The sequence below is a fragment of the Panthera pardus genome, unplaced genomic scaffold, assembly GCF_024362965.1.
Source record: "Panthera pardus isolate Hobbes unplaced genomic scaffold, ASM2436296v1 HiC_scaffold_3, whole genome shotgun sequence".
NCBI lineage: Eukaryota > Metazoa > Chordata > Mammalia > Carnivora > Felidae > Panthera > Panthera pardus.
The window spans coordinates 11,929,795-11,953,544 of NW_026526876.1; the positions used below are offsets into that span (position 1 = coordinate 11,929,795).

Here is a 23,750-nt window from a genome sequence, read left to right on the forward strand (position 1 = left end):
AGGGTCAGGGTCAGCCCAAGGACAGCAGTCTGACCAGGGTCAGGGGTCAGACTAGGGTCAGGGTCAGCGTAAGGACAGCAGTCAGGACAGGGTCAGGGGTCAGACTCAGGTCAGGGTCAGCCTGAAGGCAGCTGTCAGGTCAGGGTCAGGGGTCAGACTCAGGTCAGGGTCAGCCCGAGGACAGCAGTCAGACCAGGATCAGGAGTCAGACTAGGATCAGGGTCAGCGTAAGGACAGCAGTCAGGCCAGGGTCAGGGGTCAGACTCAGGTCAGGGGTCAGACCCGGGTCAGGGTCGGCCTGAGGACAGCGGTCAGGCTAGGTCAGGGCTGGTTAGGGAGGCAGGCTGTCATACCTGCCCACTGAAGCCGATTCCGTCAGGGGACTTGAGGAACTCTGTGTAGACCTGGTTGGCCCGCTCGATGACGGTGGCCACCGCGTCCTGGTACCGCGGAGAGGAGATGGCCAGCAGGGGCAGGGCGGCCAGGGGGACGTGGTCCTGGCTGTTGCCGAGGCAGCCCTCATCGTGGCTGTAGGGGTTCAGGCTGCAGACAGGGTCAAGGTAAGCCCGGCCGGGCTCAGGCAGGGGCAGGTCTGGGGCCGCGCGCCGGGCAGAGGAGAGCACGGGCCGGCCGTGGCTAGGCCCCTGCTCGGGGCCCTCGAAGCAGAACCAGGCAGGAGCCACAAGAAACAAAGCACAGGTGGGGGCATCGTCCCCGCGCCAGCCCGGGATGTGGGCCTGGCGTCTCCTGGCCGGCCACCTTCCCCTGCCCTCTTCTGCACGGCCCCAAGGGACACCCCGATTTGGAGGAAGACGCCTGGTGTGGATCAGAGTGGGGACGTGTCATAGCAGACTTCCCGGAGGAGGTGCAATCTGGACTAGGCCTCAAGGAAGGCTTTACGGACGCTACAGAGGAGGAGAGAGAGGGTTCCAGGCAAGGGGACCCGCGTCAGCCACAGCTTGGAGACGGACACGTAGCTGTGCGCATGACATGGTGTGCACCGTCCTGGGGCGAGGGTCCAGGGCCGCGGGCTTCGCGGAAAGGCGTGAGCCCAGAAAGGACCGAGAGCTTGCTCTACGGCATCCTCGCTGCCCTGCTTCCCCACGTGCAAGCCCTTCCCTCTGCCGTAGCTCAGACCCCTCGGGGACCAGCTCCTGCCCGGCCCCCGCCCCCACCCTGCCTGCCGTGGTCCCCTGGGGCATCAGAGCCAGCTGGCTGGAGCCCCCGCCCCACCCCACCCCCACCCAGGGCCCAAACTCAGGTTGACCAGGGCCTGACATGACCCCACTGGGGGCGGGAGTGGGGGAGGGACCAGGCCTGGGGAGCTTGATGCCTTATCCCCTCCGGCCGGCTTCTCTGTGGGGACCCGGACACCCTCTCCCCGGCCCACTGTCCTCGAGAGAGCGCCATCCACGCCGGAGGACGAAGCCGTGAGTCACACGAGCGCTCAGCGTCCTCGCAAACACTCCACGCGGTGCTCCCGACGCGATCGTCCCCACGTTACAGATGAAACAGGCCGGGGAAGGTTCCCTGGCTCTTCCCGGGCGTCCAGAGCGCCTGGCCCGCCCGCATCAGAACACACACCCGCACCGGGCTCTGAGCGTGCGGCGGGAAAGCCAGGCTGCCCGGGTTCGATTCCCGGCTCCATTCTCTGGGTAACCCTGGGGGCAACTGCTGGGCCTCCTGGGGCCTCAGCGTCCTCGGGGCCAGGGGACCGGGCCTACTGAGCACAGGGAGCCAGCACCGCCGGGCTCGGCAGGGCAGGGCAGGGCAGGCCGGGCGCACACCTGCTAACTGCTCGGGACCCTCGCTGACCACTCCCCGCCAGCGTGTTCATGGCCAGTCAACGTCTGACATCCCGTGGACGCCCCGGCAGGCACCCCCCGCCCACCCCCCCCGCCGGGACAGCACTCCCTCGTCAACCCCACCAACCTTGGCCAGTCCACGTGGGCAGAAGGGACTCACTTAGAGACGAGCGAGAAGGCCTCGGAGCAGACGGCAGGACAGGGCACGAACTTGATGAGGATGTGGCCCAGGGCCGCCGGGAAATGGGCGCGCGTGACCTTCTCCAGCACGGAGCCGAAGGTGTGGATGTCGGCCGCCTTGCAGGCCGGGTCCCCCGCACCCGTGTCCAGGACGTTGCCCCCGTGGAGCACCAGCAGGAGCACGTGCGTCTTGCAGGAGCGCCGCGGGCAGCCTTCCTGAGGAGGACATTGGGCGGGGTGGACACGGGAGGCAGGGAGAGGAGGCGCAGGTGCGGGGACCCTCGGCCCCCGGTGTGGCCCCCCGTGTACGCAGAGGGGGCCGCCCAGGCTGCTGGCGGAGCAGGCCCCTCGCTGTCAAGGCCCCAAGGGCCCCAAGAGACCCTTCTTGAGGGGGTCTGAGCCGGAGGCCCAGAGACAGACAAGGACCTGCCCAGGGTCGCACGGCAAGTCCGGTGAAGAGCAAGTCAAATGTCCACCGGCCTGGGGGTCCCCCTGACGTCCTGACCACAGGGAGCCCAGACACCGCCAGGAGCCCCGCCCACCTCATTGTCTTCGTGGATCTCGATGCTGCCCTGGGCGGGGAACCTCTGTCTTCTCAAGGAAACCCGATACAGTTCTCCTGCGGGGGGACAGAGGACTCAGCACCTGCAGGCCTCCCTCCCTGGGGCCCCAGCGTCCCCGGGGACCCAGCTGGAACGACAGCGTCCAGCCCCCGACTCCAGACCAACACAACCAGAAGCCGTTGTCCCCCCAGGGCCGGCCCAGCGCACACGCCGTCCCCGAGGCCAGGGAGGGCGTCCAGGAAGAGGCTGTCCTGCTTCCCTCGCCAGTAACAACAGCAACCATGTGCGTGCCATCGGGGGACCTCTAGTGAAGGACGGAAATGGGGGCCGAGCACCCTCCTGAAAAGTGGAGAGCTGCATATTTTAAAACTGTCTGCTTGGAGCCATCAGAGCCGTAGCAAGGCCTTGAATGTGGGGACCCGGGGCCCATGGCAGGTGGACCCCCAGAGAGGCAAGGCAGCATTTGGGTGACCTCTGGGGTGAGGCCCCTGTCACCCTCCCCCCCTCCAAGAAAGGCTGTCCTCATTTCCTTCAGCTGCCACCCCTCCTCTGGGGCCTCCAGGCCTGAGCCCCTGGTCCCTCTAATGCAAGGACCCGCAGGCGACAGCCGAGAAGCAAATCTGGCCCGCGCCCATTGCTGTTAATAAAGTTTTACTGGAACACCACTGGGCCCCCTGGTTCACATCCCGTCTGTGGCTGCTCGCACACGGGCCTCAGCGACAGAGTTACACAGTTGCACGAGTCCTCACAGCCTGCCAAGCTGGGAGTATTTACCGGCTGGCCCTTACAGAGAAGGCTGTGTGATCTAACACCTACATTCCCAATGTCACCGTGCTGGGCTCTCGGGTGGAGAGAGACCTCGAAGACACCCCGCGGCCCCCTCGCTGCCCACCTGGGGCCGCCTGCCATCCTGAGGAACCCACCCACCCACCACGCTGACCTTGCTTCCTCTCTGTTCTCCCCACAAGGAGGATGTTATTTTGTACGTGTCTGGACCACGTGGCGAGACTGTGGACCACTCGTGTGCTTTCAGTGACGGGGAACTCACTCCCTCACACCTGAAGCAGCCGGCTGCACGCTGGGACGGCCCTTTCCTTCTTTGCTCCCCCTCCCTCACCCACCCCACCGGAACCTGCTGCACCTCTTAGGGGTCATGTGGGGGAGGGTCCTTCCGGGGCTCTGCGGGCAGGGGTGCAGCAGGTGTGGGTGGGAGCCTGACCGAGGGTCTGGGTTAGGACACCCGCCCCCCACCTTCCCGGCCCCAGGGTACTCAGCAAAGAACACGAAACCAGAAGCTGTTCTCCACACAGAAGTGTAATTCTGAACGATTCGGTCCTTCCGGTTACCGCCCTGGTCTAAGGGTAACTGCTTTATGGGCTCAGGGCTCCCGCCCACACAGACAGGAATTCGTTCCCTAAAGGATGGAGGGGTGGCCCGGAGGAGGAGGAGGAGGAGGAGGAGGAGGAGGAGGAGGAGGGAACGAGGCCAGGCTTGCCCGGTACTTCCCCCGGCTCCTTCCAGCGGCTCACTTCCTGGGGACCTTGCCCTGGGCCCCGTGCTCAGGACAGGCTCCTGACAAAACACAGAACTGGCCTGGGTTTTGCTGAGCACATATTATGTCCCAGGCACTGTCACCTAGTCCCCACACCGCTCCTGAGTTCTGGTCCTCTGGGTATCAGCCCCATTTTCAGACGAGGAACCGAGGCTCATACATCCTGGCTCACGTGCCCCAGGCCGCAGGGTTAGGCTGAGCGGCCGGCACCCAAGTCCCACGCCCAACCCAGGACGGTGCTGGCGAGTGGTACCTCTAGGCCTGCCACGCACACACCGCCCCAGAGCAAAGCAGCCACGTTCCGTGGTGCGTGTGGCCTCGTTCGCGGCTCCGGGGCCGGTAAGACCAGGAGCTGTGTGCAGCTGAGGTCCCCTCTGGCCCCGGGGGACCCCTCACTCCTGAAGCCGGGAGACACCCGGTTCAGACAGCGCCCGCGTCCACATCTTGCCCCCGCCCGCGGTGTGAGCCGGCCCTCGGCTTCTCGGTTTCCTCTTCTGGACGCGAGGATGACGGAGGCCACCCCCGGGGCCGGCCCGAGAATAAACAAGCTCATACACGCACAGGCCTCAGAGCGGGGCTCCTGGCTCCGGGTGGGGGAGGGGGGCTGGGACTGACAGGGTGGTCCTCAACACCCCTCGCGCCCCTTCCCTGGCCACGGCAGCCAAAGACATCTTGCTCGGGGGACAGAGGAGGGGAGGCCTCGCCCGCAGACCTAGATCCTGCCCCCGGGAGTGGGCTAACGTGACTGGAGGGCCCTCCAGGAAGGCGCGTCTCCGGCGTCAGCAGAGGCCCCTGTGGAACCCAGGAAGGCGGCCCGCGCCCCCCGCCCCTGCCCTGCCCACAGCGCTGTGCTCTCGAAGAGCCAGGCGTCCCCACCACAGTAACGGAGGCCGCTGGTTCGCCCACCAGACACGGCAGGCTCGCTCCTCCTTGCCTCCTGCTGAGCCCTGTGCCTGGGATGGCCTTCCTCCCCGGGCAGACCAGCAAACTCCTACCTGTACTTCAAACCCTGCTCAATCGTCCTGACATCTGGAAAGCCTTCTCAGAGCCACTGAGGCAGAGATGGAGACCTCACAACATGCTCAGCAGGGCCCGGCTCACTGTCATTGCTGTGATCAACTCGGGGCCCCTTGACAGCCGCGATCCCCTGCTGTCACGGCCTGGCGTGGCGTTTTTGGGAAAACTCGCTCCAAGCAAAGATCCCAGGGTGCACACGGCCCGTGAGGTACCCCTCTGCTCGTCAGCGCCGGGGAAAAATTGGGTTCAGGGAAGTGTCACCCGCCGGGATGTGCGTCTCCTGAAAGTCCCAGGGCAGCTGGTGTCAGGGAACCGAACGAGTTCTGGGCCTGGGCCTCGTCGGTCCCCCGCCACAGGCTCCCCCAGAGCCCCCGGTGACACAAGCCGCCGGCAGGGTCTGGCGTGGCGGGGAGCCCCAGACCCGTTTCCGCCAGCATGGCCCTATCCAGGCGGGTCCCTGCCGAGCCCAGATTTGGGGCGGGGTGGGCCCCCGGCCGTCTGCTGACCCCGGCGCCCGCCCCCAGCACTCCCGCCAGCTGAAGAGCAGAGGCTACTTTTCCTTAATCGCAACCTTGGAAAGGCACACGCTGTGATCATCCTTCTAATGACCCAAGTGCCACGCTCCTCTTGAGACAAGGGCCGAGGTCGGCACCCACGCGCTTGGCACGCAGAGCAAAGCGGCACCGGCTTGGTCGTGGGGCCCACTGTCTCTGCCCCTCCCGCTGCCGGGCCGCGGGGACCCACAAGGGCTGGGGGCTGGGGGCGCCCCTGGCTGGAGCTGGGCGCCCCGTCCCGTCACCCCTGCCCTCCAGGGAGCACAGCTGGGCCCAGCCTGCGACCGCGTGGCCCACAAGAGCACCCGGTCCTCTGTGAGCTGTACACCACACGCTCGGCCGTCAGCGCGAATCCTGGGGAAGAACCCAGCGGCTCTGTGACCTTGCCCTGAGTGCGACGCGGGACGTGTCCCTCCCTGGGAGCTCACAGGAGGAGGTACAGCCTCACTGCACGGCCAGCGGGGGCTCCGGCCACGGCCCCAGGCCCCCAGGCGAGCGTCTGGGACAAGCACACACGGCACGCGGGCGTGGAAGGTCCAGGGGCGGGAGCGGCCGGCCCAGCCCGAGGGTGGTTCTGTTTGGATGGTGGGATGACGGCTGGTGGTTTTCCTAACCGTCCTGTATTTTCCAATTTTTCTTCAGCGAGTGAGCCCATATCTAAGTCTAAAACCATTTACGAGTGTGTCCGCTGAGCACACAGCACAAATGTCTGTCACACTCACAACAGGAACGCCTTAGACAAGCCGCGGTCCCCTACTTTGCCCCACGCGAACCCCTCAGACAGAACAGGGAAACGCCCTGCCCTCTGGGAGCTGACGGCCGGCGGCGAGGGGACCCGAGAAGGACCGTTTGCGGACGGAATACACCTGAAACACAATCAGTGAACCAAGATCCTGCGTTTGGGTTCGGGTTCCAAAACCGGGTCGACACCATGGAGGCCTCCTGGTCCACCGGCTGGGCCCAGAGACACCTCGATGAGCCTGAGGACCTCGGGGCCCTGGGGTCGTGCGACACAGGCCTAGGCTGGGCAGGGGGCCTCCGAGGCTGCGGGCACATCCCTGCCCCCACAGCTCAGGCCGCTCTGGGGGCTCACGCGGGGCCCCGCCAGGGGGAAGAGCAGGCTCGAGGACGTGTGGCACCTGCCCGCCAATCCCCAGGAGCTGGGTCGGGGTCACCAGACAGAGGGCAGAGCCCCGCGAACGGGGTGGGGCGGTTTCTGGGGGGTTCCGAGTCTCAGCACTCAGGAAAGGTTCACAGTCATCCAGGAGGGTCCAGGAGGAAGGAGCGAGTGGACGCGGGGCAGTGCAGGGTGGGGGTGGGCGCTGAGGCCCCGCTGAGACAACTTAACCCTTCCAGGGTCAGAACCCAACCCGGTCAGCCTGGATCCACCAGCCCACGGGGCCCAAACCCCGGAGGGCCGCTCAGCACCCCACGGAGGCACTGTCCCAGACTAAGACCCCAGAGGGTCTGGGCCCCAGATCCGGCCCCTAAAAGCACACCGTCGGGGGCAGTAGAGGGGCCACACCCCGGGGGGGAGGGGGTGCCAGGCTCAGACTGGGGGAGGCACCATCTTGAGTCAGGCCCCAGGGAGACGTCAGACACACTAGAGCCCCTCCTGGCCCGGGCAGGGCTCAGCACCCCGTTCCAGTGCCTCCTCGGCATGTGCCCGGGGTCCCGGTCCTCCTCCAGGGTCTCAGGCCTCCCTACACTCACAAGGGAGCAGGGTGCCCTCCCTGGCTTACAGATGAGAAAGCAGGGGCTCAGGAGGGGCCGTGATCCCCGTGTGGGTGAAGCACTGGGGACGTGGACCCAGGCACGGCGTCGGCACAGGACAAGGCACCCAGAGCAGGGAGTCGCTCGGCGAAATGACCCTAAAAGGCCTTTTCCTCACCCCCCAGATCAGCAATCACCGTGCCGCCCAGCGTGGGGGGCACAGCCCTTCCCCATTCGTGGCCGGTGACAGGAGAAACCGTTCGACCCCGAGCGGGGCGGTTTGGAACGTCATTCGAAGCACCGAGCACCCGCGACGCCCCGGGACGGAGCCTTGGCGCGGAAAGGCACACGTGCACGCTGAGCATCGCCACGCCGCTCGTGACACCAACGGAGAACCACCTGCGCGCCCAGCCCTGGGGGACCGGCCGGCGCACCCACGGCAGGGAGCCAGGACGCGGGTAGGGAGACCGGTGCGCCCCCCGCGGCCCGAGGTGCGGACGTCACCCCGTGCGTCGTCCCCCAAGGGGGGCCGGGAGGGAAGGCGCCGTCTGCTCCCGTCTGCGTGCGGCACGAACAGAGACACGCACAAGCGGGTGTTCGTGGAGGTGTTCGGTTCCCGGGGAATCCCGCTGCCTCTGGGAGGGGCCGGGTGAGCCCACGCGTGCGTCGCGTCTGTTCCGCCGGGAATCCGACCGTCTCCCTGCGCTGCCCGCTCAGAAGAGCTTCCGCTGCCCGTGCAGCGGGCGGCGACTTTTCTGAGACAGTAATTCCGATTTCTTCCCGCTTGGGCTTCTGTGCCGCTGGGGAGGTTTGCCGCACGGCTTCCTGGGCTGTTTCCAGAAGCTCTTTTGTTCCCAGGAGGAAGGGATTTGGGGAAACAGATTCTATCAGGCTGAAGACAGACCCCCGCCCCCACCCACGTTGGTCTCGGCCTCCCTACGAGGGCTCCGGACGGGGCCGGACCGCCGGCCGGAGCCGCAGAGCAGGACGCCGGGGACCGCCGGCTGGGGCTCCCCGCTGTGGACCGACGGTGGGGCAGGGTGCTGGGCCGCTACCTACGCGCCCGTGGGTTTCCCTAAGCCTGTGAACAAGGTCCTTTCAGGGGACCCTCCCCCAGTCCTGTGTTGGCACAGCCTTCCTTTCCCCGCCGGGACCCTGACAGAGTCATGCGCCAAATTCTAACAGCTCCACGGAAATCGTGTGCTGTGGTCCCACCTCCCCTCGGAGCTCAACCCCTGGGCCGCAGGATGGTTTTCAAACCTCTCCTCCCTGTCACCAAGGGGCCTTTGCACATTCTGCCCCCCAAGCCTGGACTCTCCTTCATGCTGCTGTGCCCAAATATTTCCTGTGAAACTTCCGTCCTTCCTGTCCTCCTCCCGAAGCAGCTGGCTTTCCTTCCCAGGGGGAGTCCTCATACTTAGCTCTGTGGTCACTCCATCTGCCGTCTCCCCCACCCCCAGGCCGTGAGGTCCTTAAAGGCTGCAGCCGGGCTTACTTACGTTCCATTTTATCCCCAAAGACTATCAAGATGCTGGCACATAAAAGATGCTCGTGAAATATTTTTCAAACAGACGAGGGAACCAACAATCTGTTCCCGTCTTAGACCCTTACGAGTGTCAAAAGCCGCATGTGTCCCCAGCAAAACGCAGACACGACACGGATAGACCCACGTGAACACACACGTATCCTCGTGAAAATGAACGCGCCGACACGTTAACGCGCACACTGATGCACACGCGCGCACGGGCACACGCTTACGTACACACGCGAGAGCGGACGCTGTCGAACAGACATTCGTGTGCACACGCGAGAGAGAAAAGCTCCCAAGGCGGCCGTCTGCCACCCTGAGCTCATTAAATCCGGCTAAATATAGCCCGTCTGCAGCTGCGCTCAGCAAGCTGCCCACACAGGCCAGGAAAAGACACCGGTTAGTGGGGGGGAGCCGGGAGGCCAGCTGTGGGCGAGGGGCCGCGGGCACGCGGGAGGGGAGCCCTGAGGTGGCGGTCCGGGCATCCGACCGGCCCCTCTGGTCGCCGGCCCCAGGCGGTGGGACGTGGGGTCAGACCCACACACACAGTGGGGGTGGGTGGTTCTGAGCGTCCACGTCTTCTCCGTCCCCTTGGGGACGTTTGTCTGGCGGGTGATGGGGCCTAGGAGCGGGGGAGAGTCAGGACGCAGCCCTGGACAAAGCCGGGCTCGCTGGCGGCCAGGGCAGGACGGAGACCCGCGGGTCAGACGGGAGCCTGTAACGGGCACTCAGTCCGGACTGCGGTCTCCGGGTCCCGGTCTGGGGACGGGAGAAAGTTCAGAGTCCCCACCGAGTGGGTGTGGGGGGAAGGAGAGCGGCAGGGAGGGGGGCCGGGGGGCCGGAGGGCCGCGTGCAGAGTGCGGCTGGTGCGGACCGTGTGTCCGGGGCCCCTGCGCCGAACCCCACGTCAGACGGCTGGACGTGCGCTGGGGGTGCTTGCTGAGCTCAGGGCAGCCGGGACCCGCAGACAGAGGAAACCAGGAGGCACGGAGAGTGCTAGAATGTCAGAGCCCACGGGGCTGCACGGGCTCCACGTGCACGCAGGACGGCGCCTGTGGGCCGGGGGACCAGACCCTCCGTCCTCTGCCCCCAGGCAGGCCCCCCACACACAGAAATCTAGTCCCAAATAACAGGGAAGCAGCAGGCTGCGGGCCGTGCAGCTGCGGGATGGAGTCTGAGCGGCCCAGGCCGGCCCCCTCCCCGCTCACGCCCTGGAGCCTGCACGGGACACACCTCTGTGCGGGGACAACCGAGCGGCCACGGCACCGGCGGAGCAAGAAGACGGATCTCCGGAAGCCCCTCCACCTGTCTGCCGCTCTGGGAAGAAGACATTACGGTCCTCTCTCCACGAGGGAGTAAACTGAGGCTCAGAGACGTTTGGTGACCTGCCCAGAGCGTCACAGCACTGCATGAAGGAACAGGGCTTCACCCCCAGGCCTGGCTCCCTCCCAGCTCAGAGGCTGCAGCAACAGCCCCGGGGCCTCCTGAGTCCTGGTCGGGGAGCCACTCGCACCCCCCCTGCATCTGGCCCCCAGTGAGGCTGCGTAAGGCCGGCGGAAATACCGGAACGACCGTGCGCGTGGAAGACCACGGCGAACGCTGAAGCGCGTCACGGGGTCACGGGCGCCAGGCGGACCTCCGCGTCGCCACTTCTGGATGAAGAGTAAACCGCGGCCGTCAACAACCCTCACCCCACAAGCACAGAGGCAGCGAAATGCCGAAATCTGCGGGCGGCATGCATGGAACAGAACCAGCAGACCCGTCGGCTGGCCGTGTGGACATCGCAGGGAGGGGTGTCACAGGGTCGTCCTTCCCACTGTCCACACTGCTGGCCGTGTACTTAGGGCCACTGGCCCCGTTGTTATTACCCTTAACTCCCCGCTGGCAAGACGACCCTCGACGGGCGGAACCAGAGAGTAGCCTTCAGCAGTGGATTCTGACGTCCGTAACCCTAGTTTATTCTATTTTTTGAAAAAAAATGTTAATGTTTATTTATGGGGGGGGGAGGAGAATGAGTGGGGGAGGGGCAGAGGCAGAGGGAGACACGGAATCCGAAGCAGGCTCCAGGCTCCGAGCTGTCAGCACAGAGCCCCACGCGGGGCTCGAACTCACGAACCGTGGGATCATGACCTGAGCCAAAGTCGGACGCTTAACGGACTGAGCCCCCCGGCGCCCGCACAGCCCCAGTTTAAAGACAACAACAACCAGATTTTGTGTCTCTACTAAAGACCCACGTTGCTCAGCCAGGTCCAGACTGGAGCAGCGGTCTGGCCCCGAGCGGGCGGTCACTCTCCCTTTGAGGCTGGGGTCCTCCCTCCCTCCCTCCTGAGGACGGTGGCCACACCTGAGGGATGTGACGCGGGGCCTCTTGGGGGGACCGGGCTAACTAATCCCTAGAGAGGACACACAAGGTGCATGGGAACGGGCCCTCCACCCGAAGACCACTAATCTCCAGCTCCGCCCTCCTCCCTCACCCCCTGAGCCAACCCTCCTCTGCCCTCCTCACCCAGGACGGGCTGAGGACATCCCGAAGGCCCACGCTTGTCAAACCGGCCGCCATTCCCGAGGGAGACAGCACCCAGGCTCCGGCCACGCACACCCTGGCTTCCTCCCCCTCGGGGCCAAACCTGGCGCCTCCCAGTGGCTTTTCCTCTCGGGAAATGCAAACGCATTGCTTTCTGGGTCCTCGCTCAGCCACTGGGTGAGATTAGAATCCGGGGGCACACTGGACGCGCCCCGCTCCTGCTGAGCTCAGTTCCTTGCACGGTGTGAGGATGCCCTCCCCCTCCCCCTGCCCCGTGCCCTCGCGGCCTGAGCTGTGGGGTGCCCCTGACAGAGGCGCCCAGGCCTCCCGGCCCCCGGCACACATCCCCAGTGCTGGCCCCGGGCCGGGCAGACCCCCTCCTGCGGCCGAGGGATGCGCGAGCCTGGGGACGGGTGGGCAGGGCGGGCTCAGCCCCCAGGCTGCAACCACACATCCAGGCGGCAGGAGAGAGAAGGGGGTCCTGAGGGCTCACGCCCATCACGCGCCAGACCCTCCCCGACCCCGGCCTGCTGAGAAACTCAACGCTGCCGACCGCAGATGCTTGGCTGAGGCCGCCCACCAAGTCTGCCGGAGCCTCCGGGGAGGACGCCCCGATCGCGGTCGGCCCGCGGGCATCTCTACAGGGTGCCCCGGGTCCGGGCCTGTGGGAGGAGTCTTGACCCTGGCACAGCCTTGAATGAGGGGCCTCTGACCTCAGCACCATGTCACCTGGGACACACGGCGTCAAAGGCTGGGAAGGGCCCCCCGTTCCCGTGCTCTCTCTGCCCGCACACAGATAACACTCTGCAGGGTCCCGCCCCCACTCTGGCTCTGCCGCCCCTGAGCTGCCCGGCGGGTGGGAGCCGGGGACCCCCAGGAGCTCAGCTCACGGGCAGGGCGGGGCCCCAGGCCCGAGGAGGCTGGACCCACGGTTGGGGGGGGGACGGGGAGGGACAAGCCTCCTGGCAGGTCAGGGGAACTCACGCTGCTTCTCCTGGAGGGCGCTGGACGTACACGGGGCGCTCCCATCTCCTGCGGAGAGAGAGAAGGCACATGAGCAAAGTCCCCGGCACTGTGGCCGGACGCGGGGAGGCCGCTGGTGCCCTGTCCTGTCCCTCCCGGCACTGGTGCCCTGCCCCGGCCGTGCCACTCCGGGCACTTCAGGCAGCACAAAGCACGAGCCAGGGAAAGCCAGGCCTGACCCCCCGACGGTCAGCGTGCACACCGCCAGCCCCTTTCCCAACTCCTGACCCTCATCGGCCGCTGCTCCCCCCCACGTCAGCTCAGATGTCCCCTGACCTGCGCGGGTCCGTCCCCAGCCCCGCCTCAGCAAAGGCACCACCTTCTCCCTTCTCCCCCTGGGGCCCTTTCCCTCCCTCGGGCCCCCGTGGTCCCCAGGTCCTGGGGTGTCTGACTCTGAGAATTGGACCCCTCGCTGGAAGGGACGACTGTGCTGCCAGCTGGTGTCCCCACACCTAGAATGTGCTTCTCAGCCGACATTTGTGCAGTACACGAACCGCACATCCTCCCCTCGTGCAGAATCCGCCCCTGGACTATGGAACTAGTTCTTTCCCGTTTGGGAACAGTTTTTTTCTGCAATCGTGAAAGTCATACAAACTCCTCACTGAAAATCTGGAAAACACTGACAGACATAAGGAAGGAAGAAAACGTCTCATAATCCCGTCACGGAGAGAGAACCCGCGATCCCCTCACGCCTGTTCTTCCGGGCTTTTCCGTGTTCCATCTGGGCTTACGCCACCCGTCTCTGAAGTCCCACCAGCCAGACTCATCGCAAACCATCGGGAAGCACAAAACACACTCTCTGAACCGCGAGGTTGGGCGTAAGTTATTCCCCGAGTCTCGAGGCCCCGTGTGAGCGAGGACAGACCCGGCCCACCGTGACCTCACCTGCTCCCGTTACTGCCGCCAGCCCCGCTCTCCCGGCATCCCGAAGCCCGGTCAAGGCGCAGGGACCCCGCACAAGGCCCCGTGGGTGCCGGCAATGCTTTGCAGGGAGGGTGGCCCCGACCCACTCCCCCCTCTGCAGGGGACGCCGGCTCTGCCCCGACCTCCCTCCCGCTGATGGGCCTGCAGTGGCTCCCCTCCTCGGCGTCCCACATGATAAGCAGGCCTCTCGGGAAAGCGGCCCCCTCCCGTCCCCACGCCCTCCGCCCGCCAAGTCCCCTTCCCCGGACGCACCCCTTTCCTGCACAGGTGAGGCCGTGCCTGGAGCCCCACCGGCCCTCCCACCACGCCTCGGTCACATCCGCCGCGTCCCCTGAGAACCGCCCCGGCCGCATCCGTGAAGGCCTCCCATTCCCACCCGAAGCCTCAGTTCTCGGACCCCTGCCCTCCGGGGTCAGCTCTGGGCCCCAAGGGGCAGTGTCGGCAGAGGCCAGCACCCCTTCCTCGAGCCCACTCCCCAACCACGGAGGCTCAGAAAGGAAACTAAGCCTGGAGCCCCAGGAACCGGAAGGTCCCCTGAAGAACCGCCCCCCCCCCCCCCCAGCCAGCACCCCCCAGCCTCCAGGGCGTCGCCTGTCAGAGCTCTACACTCGCATTTCCACCCCGCATGCTGAACGGCCCTCCTTCCGGAGTGTCTGCCTTCCCTGCTTCCGGGGCCAGGGGAGGGCACAGACGTGGCCGCACCAGGGTCTGGGGAGACAGAGGCCGCGCCCAGCCTGAGAACCGAGGTTTCTCCTGAACGTGACCCTGCCTGCACATTACAGCTTCCCCGGCAGGCCTGAGTTCCCTGAACAGAAGGTGTCCACAGCGTCCCCAAGGACCCCCGCTCTCCAAGGTGCCAAATCACTGGCACTTCCTGGGGCCCAGACGCCCGCCCCGCAGGGCTGCCTCCAGTCCGCCTCCCTCTCCGTCACCTCCCTCTCCGGGCAGGTGGTCCCAAGGTGTGTGAGGTCCCCGTGTGCAGTGGCGCCTTGGGCAGCACAGCACTGAAGCGCACCTGCGCTCGGATCCCGGTCTCTTGGCTATGCTCTGCGCACCTCAGTCTCCTGACCTGCAGACTGGGGAGAGCGGTACCCAGGGCAGGGCCATGGTGAGCACCGGATGCTCACAGGTGTGAAACCCTCAGCTCACGGCCAGGCGCACGGTGAGCACTCAGCAGGTGAGGACGAGCCAAGGTCACTGCTGCCCTGGCTCCCGGTGCCCCCAGTCTGCATCCCGGCTCCTGGTGCCCCCAGCCTGGGTCCTCCCGGCTCTTGGTGCCCCCAGCCCGGGTCGTCCCAGCTCCTGGTGCCCCCAGCCTGGGTCGTACTGGCTCCCGGTGCCCCCAGCCTGGGTTGTCCCGACTCCTGGTGCCCCCAGCCTGGGTCCTCCCGGCTCTTGGTGCCCCCAGCCCGGGTCGTCCCAGCTCCTGGTGCCCCCAGCCTGGGTCGTACTGGCTCCCGGTGCCCCCAGCCTGGGTTGTTCCGGCTCCTGGTGCCCCCAGCCTGGGTCCTCCCGGCTCTCGGTGCCCCCAGCCCGGGTCGTCCCAGCTCCTGGTGCCCCCAGCCCGGGTCATATTGGCTCCCGGTGCCCCCAGCCTGTGTCCCGGCTCCCGGTGCCCCCAGCCTGGGTCCTCACAGCTCTCGGTGCCCCCAGCCCGGGTCGTCCCAGAGCCTGGGTGCAAGAGGGGGCAGACGGAGAGCAGAGGCCCGGCCCTCACGGGGCACCCCGGTAGTGTGGGGAGGCGGCCAGGACCGCTTCCCAGTAGAGCCCTCAGACCCGGTGCCACAGGAGAAAACTGAGGCCTGGAGAGGCAGGGGGGCTGGCCCCTGGGACCCAGCTGCAGCTGTATGACTGGGGTCCCAGCACAATGAAAACTCAGGGGTCCTCGTCCAAAAAGCAAGAGAAAGTGTCGTTAGCAGTCCTAAAATAAAAAGGTTCTTCCTTTTCCCTGTGCGCTCTCTACATGTCCTGGCGGTCTGTACGCGAGGGGGTCTCCCCGACCCGGCACACCCGACCCACACCGACCTCCCACCGCCCACCGGACCCACACACCTGACCACGGTGAGAGCAGGAATGGTGGGACATACATCTGCCCTCCACAGGCCTGCCACCCCAGCCCGGGCAGACAGGTGGCCTCTGGGCACGCTGCAACCTTCCCATCAAAATGCACCAGGTCCCCGCATGGGGTGGGTGACGGGCTGGCTGTCCTATAGGACAGCGTCCTGTCCGTGCTCAGGGCAGGGATGGCCGCTCGGCCCTGAGACACAGGCATACAGCCCCAACCCCTGCCCCACCCTGTGGCCGGGCCCCTACCGGCAGGAAAAGGAGGCAGGGCTGGGAGCCAGAGGGCAGGAGACATCCTGGGAGGCAGGGAGGGGGCCCGAGGCAGCGTCACAAGCCCGCCAGCCAAGGCAAGCCAAGCCAGGACCCCATCCCATCTGGCCACACTTACAAACACAGACCCGAGGATAAATTATTCAGAACTCACAAGTTAACCCCTAACCCAGGCCCTGCCCACAGCATAATGCCCCTGAGCGTTTCTTGGGCACCTACTGCGTGCCAGACCCTGGGAGCGGGGAGGCATCTAGTTGGGGGAGCGGCCGGGTCTGATTCATCGCCCTGTCCTTGTGCCAAGGCCTGCGAGTGACTTAACCTAGACGGTATAGGAGACGCTGATTTCGTTACCAGGAAGGAGGCATGACTGCTTCCGGGCAGGATTTCAGGGGCAGGAATGCCCGGGGCGGGGGCGGGGGGGGGGGCGTGCAGGGCCACTGAGGCTGGGGCCCGGAAGCAGGGGTGCGGAGCTGGAGAAGCCAGGAGGGAGGGTCACTGCAAGGGCAGTGTGCAGGGGACACGGGTCACCTGGGAGGAGGAGGGATGCCGGGCAAGAGGCAGGGCCAGCCCCAGGGGCAGGGGGCGGGGTGGGGGGGGGGGGCTCAGCTGGGCCAACTGAAAGCAGCAGCTTTACGGCTTCCCCACCCCCCACCCCACTAGATCATCGAGATTCCACACCTTCGGGAGGAAGGAAACTGAGACTCAGAAGAATAAAGTCGTTACCTCATCCTTAAGGTTTGGATCTGGTCCCTTGTGACGCCCCAGTCTGCTGAGGGCTCTTGCCGCGACCTCTGCCCCACGGGATGGCTCCGGCCGGGGTCAGGCAAGCAGACAGGGCAGGGCTGGGGTCAAGGCAGTGGAAAAGGGCCCGTGCGCCAGGGAGGCTGGGCCGCCCCACGTCTCCGCACACCGGGGGCTTCTGCCGTGAAGCCTCAGCCAGGCGCCTGGTGGGCTGGCTCAGCTCCCCCTTCCCTCGGAGCCACCATGAGGGTCAGCCGTGAGCCGGGCTTCCTGACGAGCAGGCTCCCCAGACGACAGCCACCAAGCAGATGTGCCCCGGTTCCGGGCTGCCTAACGGCACCCCACTTGGCCCCACAGCCGCAACTCAGTGGAAGCTGCCAGAAACTCCTGCAGACAGGACAAGCTGTGCAGGGGGCCGGGACGGAGGCTCGCACATCTGGGCCACATCTTCCGCGTGGGAACGCGTCCAACGCCTGCCAGTGGTTCCCCGTGATTTCCTACTTCCTGTCCCAACCCCCGTCCAACAAACCGTGAGACCCCCCCCCCCCCATCCTCCACAGAGTAAGAGCAGCTCTCCCACCAAACACCTGAAAGGGGAAGGCTGGGGGTGGGGGGGAGCATTCTGGATGGTGGGGGCCTCGGGGAGGCTGGGGGGGAGCATCTGGGACAGCGGGGGCCTCAGGGAGGCGGGGGGGGGGGGCATCCGGGACAGTGGGGGCCTCAGGGAGGCTGGGGGGAGCATTCTGGATGGCGGAAGCCTCGGGGAGGCTGGGGGGGGGCATCTGGGACAGCGGGGGCCTCAGGGAGGCTGGGGGGAGCATTCTGGATGGCGGGGGCCTCGGGGAGGCTGGGGGGGATCGTTCAGGATGGCGGGGACTCTGGGAGGAGGAAGATGTTAGGAAATCCCCTCCCGAAGAGCCAGAGGGGGCCTGGCAGACCACACGGTGGGGGGGTGGGGGGCGGCAGCTGGGGTGCGGGGCTTGCCTGGTAACGGGGCTCCGAAGCCAACAGCCCTCCTGCCCACCTCCTGTTCTGGTGCTCCCACCAAGCTGCAGGCTCAAGGTGCCCTCTCACCCAGCCCGCTGCACCCCTGCACACATTCCCAGGCCCTCCTATCATCTTCTCGTTGACTTCCAGAATAATTTTTCTAGAAGGTGGCTCTGGATTAAATAACTCCATGGATCCCCAGCCGCCACCCCCAACACCGGTTAGCTTGCCATTCCAGGCCTTCGGCACCAGGGTCCCCTCCGGCCTCTTTCAGACCTTCCCACCCCCTCTCTCCACCCCCTCTCCAGCCCCAGCCCAGCACCTCGTAGCCTGACTTCAGGCAACAAGAACCCATGTGCTTCTCCAGACTTCCCTGCTTCTCACACGCCCTCTGTATCTTTGCACATGCTGATCCCGCCCACGGCGCCCTAACGGGTCTGTCCAGAGCCCAGCAAGGCCTCCTGGGCCTGCGTTTCCCTGCTCACACTCCGTGTCCCTCCGAGCCCAACGTCTTGTGCTCCCCCTCTTGTAGGCTGTCACCTCACTGGACTGTGCCTGCCCCGCCCCAGCCTGGAGCCGTTTCTGAGCCATCGGTGTGTCCCCAGGGCTGACCAGCAGAATTCGTGAGCCCAGTGCACAGTGGGGTGGGGGGGAGGCACGAATGTGGGGAGCCCCTCATCGCTGCAGGTGCAGACAGGTGGTTAAAGCACGCACCCTGGAAGGCAGGGCTGCAGGCAGCCGGCAGGCCGGCACCACCAGCGACGGCCCAGCCCCACTGTGCGCCCAATTAGAGCCACCACACTAGGGCAAGGAGGTGGCCTGGGGGAGGCTGGGCTTCCGGAAGGCCTGCTGAGAAAGTGCCGGGCGGTCAGCCTGCAGCCCCCCAGAGGCCCTGTCTAGAGCACAGGCGAGCAGGAGAGGCGGGAGTGGGGCCTGGAAGTGAGACATACCAGAGTGGAAATCAGCCGTGGGACGGATCTGACAGTCTCTCGTGGAAGCCGGCCCGGGGCTGCTTGACTCCTACGGGGATGGTGAACTTACTATCCCCAGACAATGACAGCTGTTGGGGGGGGTGGTGAAAGCCACATCGATGGGCCTTCATGCCAGGCGGGGGTCCGCCCTTCATTCCGCAGACGAGGGAAACCCGCTGCCAACCTCACCGCAGGGCCACGTTACCGGGTCCACATCTCAGAAGCATCAGGGTCCGGCTGAATACAGTGAGCTCACTGCGTGATCCAGGCCCCTCCTCCCGCCCCAAATCCCTAGAAAACGGCACTAAATATTTCTCTGCCACTTGGTCTTTAGCAGTATCGTAAGGTAAGAAGGGGCGTCCTTCGCAGACCTGAAACCATCAGGCATCTGCGAAAGGTGGACGGCAGAGAGAACCCACGGAGGGGGCAGGGCCGGCTACCGAGCGCAAGGCCCTCCTAGGGAGGTCTGTGCGACTGCGAAGGTCTAACCAACGTCCGTCCATAACGCTGCCAGAGCAGAGAGGGGGCCACAACCTCAATCTTGCAAAGGAACGTCTGTGGCCAGAGCACAGGCCAGTGCGGGGAAGGAGAGCGGGCTCCTGGATGGGAAACAGGGGAGCAAAGGAAGCTGTGTAATGGCCTGGGCGTGCATGGGCCACCCCCCCCTCCGAACACCCGCTGTGCCAAGCAGAGGCATCTGCCCCGGGTGTGGGAAGGGCTGAATGTTGGAGGCACAGGACAGCCCAGGAAGCTGAAAACACCAAGAAGAATAAGCCAGAAGCTCTGTCACCCTCCCCAATAATTAGATGGCAGCCGTTTGCGAAAACTAGACGCATCACATCACCCAGAGACAGGCTAAGGGGGAAGGGCAGATACAAAGCGGGGTTCACGGTCAACTTCACTCAATATTAGAGGAAAACTAAGTGTGGAAAAAAGAGGCCAAACTCAGTGACTGAGGGAGGGGAAATCCAGAAAAATGGATCTGTGGGCCTCTCGCCAGTCACTGGCCTGACAGCCAATGGCTGTCAGATGTCGGCAAGCACCAGAAGGATCTAAGAGGGTAGTTAAGTCACGGATTCACCGAGTCTGGGCCGGGCTCCAAAATTCACACTTCTGACCACTTTCCAAGCGGTCCAGGGACCACTCTTTGAGAACCACGTCATCTAGACACAGGCATCAGCTGGAGTCCAGGAGGAACTATGGGAAAACAGCCCTCTGCAAAGCTGAAGTAGGAGAAGCTGGTCAAGACACCTGTGCAGAGACCGCTTCCCTCCTGTCAGTAAGAATGTGGCCTTGGTTAGGGGCGCCTGGGTGGCTCGGTCGGTTGAGCGTCCGACTTCGGCTCAGGTCACGATCTCGCAGTCCGTGAGTTCGAGCCCCGCATCGGGCTCTGTGCTGACAGCTCAGAGCCTGGAGCCTGTTTCGGTTCTGTGTCTCCCTCTCTCTGCCCCTCCCCTGTTCATGCTCTGTCTCTCTCTGTCTCAAAAATAAATAAACGTTAAAAAAAAAATTTAAGAATGTGGCCTTGGTGACACTCCCTTTGTTTCTAAAACAAGTTTGTCCCTTAAGTGACAGCTCATAGCCTGTTAGCATAAATTATTCTGAAAGAAATGTGTAAACCCCGAGCATAAAAGATTAACAACTGTGGCAAGGACTGAGTGGAATCTCTCCAAGGAGCGCCAAGTTGTTCAACAAATGCAAACCCACCGCAGTAATAGAAAAAGGACAAAACCCACACAATCATCTCAACAGATGCGGGAAAGGCATTTGGCAAAATCCGACACCTTTTCGTGATAAAAGCATTGATCAAACCCAGAATAGGAGGGAACTTCCCTGACCAGATAAATGACAACTCCAAAAAGACCCCAAAGACAAAAACAAAACAAAACACAACCAGCTAACATCATATTTAATGGTGAAAGATTGAAAACTCCCCTGAAGATGGGGAACACAATGTCAGCTCTCAGCATTTCTGTTCAGTATTATACTAGAGATTCTAGCCAGGGATGCCAGGCAAGACAAGGAAATAAAAAGGCATCCAGGTTGGAAAGGAAGAAGGAAAACTACCTGTTGGGAGTTGATATGATCTTGTACGTAGAAAATCCTAATGGGGCACCTGGGGGGCTCAGTCAGTTAAACGTCCGACTTCAGCTCAGGTCATGATCTCACAATGTGAGTTCAAGCCCCGCGTCGGGCTCTGTGCTGATGGCTCGGAGCCTGGAGCCTGCTTTGGATTGTGGGTCTCCCTCTCTCTCTGCCCCTCCCCTGCTCACACTCTGTCTCCCTCTCTCTCTCCCTCTCTCTCTCTCAAAAATAAATAAGACATTAAAAAATTTTTTCAAATAGATAAAATAAAAATGAATTCAAAGTGGATCAAAGACCTAAATGTAGAGCTAAAATTATAAAACTCTTCAGGGAAAACAAAGGGTAAACCTTCATGACTTCACATTAACAGGTGGTTTCTTAGATATGGCCTCAAATGCAGAATAATAAAAGCAAAAATAGACAAATTGGGCTTCATCAGAATTTCAAAACTTGGCACTCCAAAGGGTATTATCAAAAAAAATGAAAAGACGCCCCAAAGAATGGGAGAAAGTAATTGAAAATCAGGTAACTGACAAGAGCCTAGCGTCCACAATATGTAAAGAACACTCACAACTCAACAAGAGACAAACAACCTGATTTTAAAATGGGCAAAGTATCTGAATAGACATTTCTCCGAATGATGACGAACAATGACCACCAAGCACACGAACACATGCTCACCATCATCAGTCATTAGGCAAATGCAAACCCAAACCATAGTCATACACCCGCTCGCAAGGCTATTCGCAAACAACAGACAACAACAAGCTCTGGCAAGAGCGTGGGGAAGTCTGAACTCTGGGAAGGTGATGTGGTGAGTCCCCAGCAATCCCACTCCTGGGTTGTGCCCAAGAGAACAGGAAGTATGTCCTCAAAACCCTGTACATGCTGACAGAATGGGAAAGATATTTGCAAATGACATAGAGGTTAAGGGTTAGCATCCAAAATCTATAAGGAACTTATCAAACTCAACACCCCAAAAACATACTTCTTCGGGTGAAGAAATGGGCAGAAGACATGAATAGACACTTCTCCAAAGAAGACATCCAGATGGCCAACAGGCACATGAAAGGATGCTCAATGCCGCTCCTCATCAGGGAAATACAAATCAAAACCACACTCAGATATCACCTCACGCCAGTCAGAGTGGCCAAAATGAACAAATCAGGAGACTATAGATGCTGGCGAGGATGTGGAGAAACGGGAACCCTCTTGCACTGTTTGTGGGAATGCAAACTGGTGCAGCCGCTCTGGAAAGCAGTGTGGAGGTTCCTCAAAAAACTAAAACTAGACCTACCCTATGACCCAGCAATAGCACTGCTAGGAATTTACCCAAGGGATACAGGAGTGCTGATGCATAGGGGCACTTGTACCCCAATGTTTATAGCAGCACTCTCAACAATAGCCAAATTGTGGAAAGAGCCTAAATGTCCATCCACTGATGAATGGATAAAGAAATTGTGGTTTATATACACAATGGAATACTACTTGGCAATAAGAAAGAAGGAAATCATGCCATTTGCAGCAACGTGGATGGAACTGGAGGGCATTATGCTAAGTGAAATAAGTCAGGCAGAGAAAGGTACCGAATGTTTTCACTCATATGTGGAAGTTGAGAAACTGAACAGAAGACCATGGGGGAAGGGAAGGGGGAAAAATCGTTTCAGACAGACAGGGAGGGAGGCAAACCCTAAGAGACTCTTCAATACAGAGAACAAACTGAGGGTTGATGGGGGGAGGGGAGGTGGGGGATGGGCACCGAGGAGGGCACCCGTTGGGACGAGCGCTGGGTGTTGTACGTAAGCGATGAACCACAGGAATCTGCTCCTGAAGCCAAGACTACCCTGGACACACTGTATGTTAGCTCATTTGACAATTACATTAAAAAAAGTAAACACTTAGAGCACCGTGACTCATAACAGCAAGAAAGCGGAAACAGCCCAAAGGTCCAGCCGATGGATGGATGGACAGTATGCGCAACAGCCATACGGGGGCCTATTACTCAAGCGTGGAATGCAGTGAAATTCTGGTTCATGCCACAGCACGTCTGAGCCTCGAAAACGTGATGCCAAGGCAGACCTCAATACCGACGGCCACATACTGTCGGATTCCATTTCTACGCAATTCCGTATTTGAGGAGAGCAAAATGGTGGGTGACTGCTGACAGGTTAGGAGGTGTCTTTCCGGGGAGAAGGAAATGTTCTGGAACCAGGTAGCTGCTCAACTTTGTGAATGTACAAGATATACAGAAACTGCTGAAGTATACACTTGAAGAGGGTGGATTGTCTGGTATGTGAATTATGTCTCGATTGAAAAAAACCAAAACTTGGCAAGACCCGCTTTACTTGGACAACGGCAACGGCAGCTCTGTGCTTCCTGAGGTCACTGGAAACACACCAGTTCCTGTTCTGTGCCATAACCTCACTTAGGGATCTTTGGCTAATTAGCCCAAACTCAAGTGTGTGGGGGCCGTTTGCATCCACTTCTAACCCACCAGGAGACTCCGAACTTAAAAAGCACAGGGAGGAGGGAGGCTGTGAAAAGCACAGAATGAGTCCACGGCACCCACGGACAGTACAGGTTGTATCAGTATCTGGAAAAAAAAACAAACAAAAAAAACCCAACAGAGCGCGTGAAAACGAAGACAGGATTGCTTTAACAAAAAAAAACCAAACTCCACAGAAGAGCTGACCAGAGGGATGGCAACAGCAGAAGAAGAGAAACTGGTCTGGCGAGCTATTGACCGTGTTCGAGCCAAGGAAAGTTTCTAGAACCCAGCAGGGACCAAGAAATAAGAACGGGCCCAGACAAGGTGAGACACGGGTCCAGCATCCGTCTAATGCAAGCTCTAGAAGGGGAATCAGAGAGAGAGAGAGAAACACTTGAGGGGCACCTGGGTGGCTCAGTCGGTTGAGCATCTGACTCTTGATTCCGGCTCCAGTCATGACCTCAGGGTTCGTGGGACCGAGCCCCACGCTGGGCTCTGCGCTCACAACACAGGGCCTGCTTGGGATTCTCATTCTCTCTCTCTCTCTCTCTGCCCCTCCCCTGTTCATGCTCTGTCTCTCTCAAAATAAACAAACATTGAAAAAAAAAAAGAAATATTTGAAAAAATAAGTTGTGTGTATATGTGTATATATACACACAAATATATGTATGTTTGAATATGTTTACGTGAATATGTTATACGTCATATACAGACATTGATACATATTATGTATCACACGTACACACGCTAAACGTTTTACA

At 62.1% G+C, this 23,750-nt stretch overlaps 1 protein-coding gene across 1 annotated transcript in view; it reads right to left on the bottom strand.

The window, feature by feature from the left end:
• Positions 1-23,750, bottom strand: part of PITPNM3 (PITPNM family member 3) — a 73,685-nt gene that overhangs the window by 21,502 nt on the left and 28,433 nt on the right. The window contains 4 exon segments of the mRNA XM_053893017.1: positions 354-543; positions 1,966-2,201; positions 2,528-2,604; positions 12,421-12,468. Of these exon segments, the coding sequence (XP_053748992.1) occupies positions 354-543; positions 1,966-2,201; positions 2,528-2,604; positions 12,421-12,468 (551 nt within the window).